Source organism: Podospora anserina, chromosome 1 (assembly GCF_000226545.1).
Source record: "Podospora anserina S mat+ genomic DNA chromosome 1, supercontig 4".
Classification (NCBI taxonomy): domain Eukaryota; kingdom Fungi; phylum Ascomycota; class Sordariomycetes; order Sordariales; family Podosporaceae; genus Podospora; species Podospora anserina.
In genome coordinates this window covers 1,324,450-1,330,776 of record NW_001914853.1, presented here as the reverse complement: position 1 = coordinate 1,330,776, position 6,327 = coordinate 1,324,450, and the positions used below count along the sequence as shown (strand labels likewise).

Here is a 6,327-nt window from a genome sequence, read left to right as displayed (position 1 = left end):
AGAGGGTTAGATCTCGGTGCGATGTCGTTACCAAGTGATAATTGGTATTCTGTAGCTTGATGGAAAGGAAGAAGAGAAGAGTTCGAGATCTGGGTTTGATTCCGAGAAGAGATATTTTATAAGTTTATGTCAGGGACTCAGGAGCAAGTTGGCTGACTGTCAGAATAAAGCAATGAGCTATTCACCCAACTAGACCGATAGTAATGCTATCATAGTGGATATCCAAGGTATCTGGTGAAGGTTTGAGACAGTCCCAATATGCTAATGTCAAGTGAACATGTTGGTGACTTGCTGTCGACGCATTGCTCCTGCTCAGAGTCACTTACGTAAACGACACAAGTAACTCTTCAGTATTCACTGAGAGCAATAAGGTAGGATAGTTATTTCATAATCCGGGCATCTTCGAACCCGAACCTGAACTCGGAGCAATGGCGCATTCATATTCCACTATGGGGCGTTGCTTGAATTGGAGTGGCCTGGCAGGGAGCAACTCAGAAAGACTTAGGTGTCTTGATTTTGTTGGCTGAAGAGGAAGTGTAAATATACACAAAAGACTATGGCTTTAATTCGAGAGTCATTTGTCGATTTTGCGTCAGTCGGGTGAATTCCGGTCTAGAAACTTGTGGAACACAAACCAGGGCATCAAACAGATGAGAGCTAAGGTAGATTCTGTGAGTGATACCATAGTACTGCATTTTGCTCTTCAAACTCCAGAGATGGCAGCTAAACACCATCAGTTTGCTCCCACAATGACCTCATCAATCACGCCCACCAGCTGCTTTGTGGCCGTGACGTTGGGACAATGACCAGTTTCCAAAACAAACGTCTTTACTTCCCTCCCTTCCTTCTCGATATTCGCCACCAACGACTTCTGGTATTCAAATGGCACCATGTTGTCTTTCGTGCAATAGACATAGGCAACCGGGTTTTCTTTCCAAGCAGCCGGACCTGTAACGGTATCCCTCGTACAAAGTCCATTCCAAACCGACACTAGTGAGTCGAGATACGCTTGCACCTCTTCCTCGTTTGACTCGCCGAGATCATCCCCAATAAGTGGTCCCTTCGCATCCCGGAAACTGAGCCCGCCATCCTCGTCGATATTAAATACAACAGGCATCGACTCTTTGTGCCCGAACTCTGCAATAAGCGCTGCCATGGATTGCCCCTCAGCCAGCGCAAAAGCACAGACATAGATCAGTTGAACAATGCCGCCTCCAAGTCCCTTCTTTGAGCGGGCTTCACGGCTGAGCCCATGCAGAGCGTTGGTGCCTACTTTGCCTCCATATGAGTGCATAATGATGACGACTTCGCGACCTGCCTCAACAAGGCTGGAGACGTACGACCGAAGAAGCTCTGAGTCAGTAGCTAGGCTAGAATTGGGAGGCCGTGCGCCGTTCACCGACGTCAGGCGAGGACAATGGACTTCGTAGTCGAGGGCTCGAAGGGAAGTGATGAGTTTAGTCATTGATGACGGTGTGTGCCAAGCGCCATTGACATGCACAATGGTTGGCTTTTGAGTTGAAGCCATGTTGGTGTTGAGAGCGTTGACTGAAATAGGCAGGGACTGTGTATGTCGTTTGAGGTGTCGAGGTCGGTGTCTTCATTTTTTGAAGGGGACAAGCCTCGACTTATATGAGTTTCACGGTTCTATCTGACTCGCATATACCCAGGATCATCGTTTAATGGCCAATGATGACTACTTGAGTGAGCAAGGCCCAACCGTATTTTCTCGAATAACAGTGTTGTATTGCGAGGCGTAAGGTAGGGCGTGGGAAAGGAACAATATTGTATGACAAGAGCGAGATTGAACGCCAAAGACCGAGAAGACCGGACGCATAACCCCACTGGAACTCTTTTCTACAGATGTTGACAATTCCTTGGTCAGCCCTACAGCCCTATGAGGTCTGGCGGACTGTGACATGTCAAGCCAGATTCCGGGCACTCGGACTGAGACAGAAGACTGTTTGTAAGATAGCCGCTTGGCAACATGGTTAAGAGGTGCAGAGTTGTCTTCCGCACATTAATTGGCCACGCACAATCGCGGTGTTGTCAATCGAGGAATGGCCACCCGCCACTGATTTGGATGCTCGACTACAGAGTAGGTGTGGGCAATTCCGAGTATTGGATCGCTATGCACATGTTAACCGGCGGATTGGGACGTTGTTGGGCTGTTGGCCGTTGGAGGAACCATGATGAAACCGAGTGTCGTTTGTGGTCAGCCCTGTCATGTTGCATGAATCTGTCTCCGTGTCGACAACGTGGCTCACGATGTCGCACTGTTTGATAAGATGGATAAGATAACGGCTGATGCAGGGGTCCGTGCACGGCAGGTTAGCAGTCCATGACGTGAAGTCGACGGAAAAACAAATTGTTCCGACTACCAATGTCTCGATATGCACCTCTAACGGGCGACAACCTATCGCTGACGTCGAAACATTTTCCAGAGCGAAGAGGAGAGCCCCATGGTGACACTTACACCGAGCCGTGCAGTGATACTCAGGAACCGCCAATTCGACAGCCTTCTGCGACCATTCAGGCTTTGACTCTATGCGGAAATGATCTTCATCGAAGAAAGCACCCCAGCTGTCGAGTCCCCGAGGGTGTGGGAGGAGCCGCAGTCAAGCGGGGCGGCATGGATCCCTTTCAACCCTTGGACATACACAGACACATAGCACGACCAGCGAGGCTCGATCCCAAGTTATCTCCGACACGGTTACCTCAGCCAAGCAGCTATCATCTTTTCACGGCGGACAGCGCAACCGGTCATCGCTGCTCAAGGGTCGATGTATCTCGATGTCGATGGTGGCTGACCGCATGGGATGAACGCCTGTCTCAGTTGAGATGGTGATGGAGGGACGAGCAGAAGAAAACCTTGACTGAACGGCCAACGGAACTGCTTGGCACCTTTGCACACACCCTGCCCGATGACGTAGCGTCCTGCCGGTTCCAAGGCCCTGCGCATGCGACTTTTTCGGGCCCTCCCAAAGAGGTGTCGCTTCGGAAAACTCTCCAGCCCCCTCTGAAGACTCCATCTTCCATGACCCCCGGGCCAATCCCACGCCCTCTCTTCCTACCTCTTTGCTCTACCTGGATACCGTGGATGTCGCCGAAGGGCCCCGTACGGAATCCTTGCCCTAGATGCTACACCTTTCCACGTCGTGTCCAAAACTGTCTCCGTCTCCCCCTCCCCCTCCCGCTCCTGTCATAACCTCAACTATTGCTGCGAGCCAAAAGACCGGCTGGCCACTCACATCACGAGTCTTTGCTGGAGCCGAAAAATATAACTCCCGTGCCCAGAATCAGTCTCCGTTCCACCCCCATCTTACCGTTTCATGCGCTGTGTTTGGTACCTCCCGTCTTCTGCTCCGTCTTTTGCTCCGTCATCGCTGAACCCTCCAAGCCCTAGTCCGCAAGACAAGGTGGGGGACGGGAAATGGTTGATGCGAGTCCTGTCCACCAAGCCAGCTTTGGGCTGACGGGGCCATACGCCGCCAATACGGCCTCGTCGGTGTTGGTTGGGCATAGCTATCGTCGACCCATCCCCGCTTCCGCTGCCGGCCTGCTTCCATGTGTCAGCACCCCAGAGACCAAACCAACATATTTGACCGATCACCGGGCATCCTGGATTGACCGTAGTGTCCGAGGCCGGCTTGGATCGCGGTCAGCCCTTCTTTAAAGAAGATGGGCGACCCTCCAGCGACACCGACATCAGCCACCGTCGATGCCAGCCCCTCGATAGCATCCTCATCCAGTTCCAATATCAGAAAGGAGAGAGGCGCCATCGCCGCACAGGTTCGGACCCTCATCCCCCCTATCACTGGCCAGTGTATGTTCTCTGACCTTGTCTTCAGGCATGCGATACCTGCCGCAGTCGAAAGCAACGATGCGATGAACAGCGTCCCAAATGTGGCACCTGTCAAAAGTTCAGGCTCGAATGCAACTATCGAGAGCCCGTTCCCACCAAGTAGGCTCGGCATTTCCCCTGCCCCTTTCTTCTTTGCCCTGTCCTGCTTCCTGTGTCGGTGAGCAACTAACGCGTGGTACAGGAAAGACAAGACTCTAGTGGAGATTCTCGAACGGTTGAAGGGCCTCGATGATCGGTTGCTGAACTTGGAAACGAAAGTGGACGATTTAGGCCATCGGGGAAGCGCCGGCCCTTCCGCCCTTGGCTTCCCCCATCTTCAGGCACCCGACTATGCCAGTCAGGCTGGAGCTGCGATGATTGACCCAGCGCTGACAGCAGCACCATTTAACTTGCAGCACGATTTGTCTCGAAACGCACCGGTGGGTCAGGACCAGTACAAATATGTTTCCTCTGTTCACCAGATGCTAGGCTGGCCAGCGGTACAGCAACTGTTTGCTTCGATCCAGGCGCGGTTGCCACACGTCAACTTCTCCTCGTTGGAGCGCGATGGAGTCTCGCACATGCTAGGAGTCCATCGCCCAGAGTCACAAGGGCTGCCTTCCGAAGGCACCATGCGCACTGAGCGTTCGCCTGGGCTTCTTACGACCTTGACCTGGGAAAACGTTCGGATGTGGAGCCAGGCTTACTTCGACACTATGAACCTCTTCTACCCTATTCTAGATCGCCAGTCCTTCATGCAGGAGACTTTGCCATCCCTTTACAGGAGCGGCTTCAGCAACTCGATATCCTCGACCATCGCCCTGCTGGTATTCGCTCTCGGGGAGGTATCGCTAGAAGGAAGAGAAGGGGCACCTGTGCACGTTTACAACGGACGAGCGAGTGGGGTGAAAGGAGGCTCGAAAGCGCACCCCCCTGGACTTTCTTTGTTCAACGAGGCGAGAAGCAGAATGGGGTTTGATCTCACGGAGTGCAGTCTGGAAAACGTTCAGATATTCGCCCTCGCAAGGTAGGACACCCTGCTCCATGTCGTGTGTAAGCATTCCAGCCAGTTCTTAACAATAGTTTAGTGCATATTATGGGAGCTGCTTCTATCCGATGGTGTGTCTCTCCTAAACTGCAATCTGTTGGAAGGCAAATTGCTAATCGGCGCACAGGACTTTTGGAGAATGACTGCCTCCACCTCTTTGGCACTTCAGGCTCTCATAACCAGGTACGGTTCCCTAGTTTTGGGTCAATTGATGGAATCGCTGCTAAAGTGGGTAGCAACCCCGGAGAGCTATCCTCACCGAGGGTGGACATGATCAGGAGAGCATTTTGGCATTGCTCTATCTTGGAGACGTAAGTAGCCTGGTGTCTGTAAAGCTCAAAATGGTTCACTGACAAGAGCCCGTCTAGTTCTCTCAATCTCGAGCTGGGGTTCCCGCTCACAGGTCTTGAGAGGATGGAGAACAATGTAGGACTTCCGACTTTTAGCGGTCCTTTCTGTGAAGACGATGTCATTAGCAACCAACAGTCTCATTTCCAAGAGCATTTCGCCTCTCAGATTGTCCTGAGGCGGCTACTGGTGGGATTTCACCACGCCCTCAGCAACAGTACTTCCCTCTGCCCGATCCTTTTCCGTGGCCTTTGCTAACTTACGACAGCAGCACCAATGTCCGCCCAGTTAGGCGGTGTTCCCACCCCCTTTACTTCGGCAAACAACAGCCCTAGCCTTAGCCAGATTACGATCCAGCAGCTGGGCCTTCAACTGGAACAATGGCGCGGCATGCTCCCTCCTCACCTTCGCTGGCAAGAGGATTGCCCAGGAGCCTTCCCCAGCACTACTACCGACATGTTCGGCGGCAGCACCCACACCCCAGCCAGCACGCCCATCTCCCCGTCCATGTCTCACACCAGTCAACCATCATCACTACCAGCGGTATCGACACCAGCACCACCACTGATGTTCTCCACCGATCTCGACTCCCCTCCGGCTCAATACCCCTACGTCCTCGACATCCAAGTCGCGCTTCTCCGCTCTCGTTATTACTACGCCAAATACCTCCTCCACCGTCCCTTCCTCTACAAAGCTCTCCACTACCCCGACAGCGTGACCCAAGACGACGCCCTGGGCGCAGCCGAGTGCCTCAAGGCCTCGCTGAAATGGCCAGTGGCAATGTCCCCCACATGCAAGCACAAGCGGCTCGTGCCCTGTATGTTCTTCTTCACCCAGAACTTCTTTGGTATCTTGCTGTTATTACATCTGAGCACGACGGTGCCGCTGTTGAGGAGGATAAGAAGCACGCTTTGCGGCGAGAGGTTTGAGATGGACGCCAGGGAGACGGTGGGTTTGTATCTCGACTGGTTGAGGGACTTGAAGCCTATCGACGGGGGGACGGCGTGGCACTGGGAGGTGGTGAGGGCCATTTATGGTCTGGAGGGGGGTTAGCCGGTTAGCTAAGTAAGTACCGCGAAAAGGGGGG

General features: G+C 53.1%; 2 protein-coding genes across 2 annotated transcripts; one reads left to right on the top strand and one right to left on the bottom strand.

The window, feature by feature from the left end:
- Positions 1-733: 733 nt before the first annotated feature.
- Positions 734-1,528, bottom strand: PODANS_1_17940 (uncharacterized protein; the record flags this gene model as incomplete). The annotated part of the gene is made up of 1 exon (XM_001907213.1): positions 734-1,528. The coding sequence occupies one exon, from the start codon at positions 1,526-1,528 to the stop codon at positions 734-736; it is 795 nt and encodes a 264-aa protein (XP_001907248.1).
- Positions 1,529-3,681: 2,153 nt separating this feature from the next.
- Positions 3,682-6,293, top strand: PODANS_1_17930 (uncharacterized protein; the record flags this gene model as incomplete). The annotated part of the gene is made up of 8 exons (XM_001907212.1): positions 3,682-3,792; positions 3,852-3,964; positions 4,047-4,871; positions 4,933-4,963; positions 5,020-5,075; positions 5,129-5,203; positions 5,261-5,457; positions 5,509-6,293. 8 exons carry the CDS (start codon positions 3,682-3,684, stop codon positions 6,291-6,293), a joined length of 2,193 nt encoding a protein of 730 aa, XP_001907247.1.
- Positions 6,294-6,327: the final 34 nt, after the last annotated feature.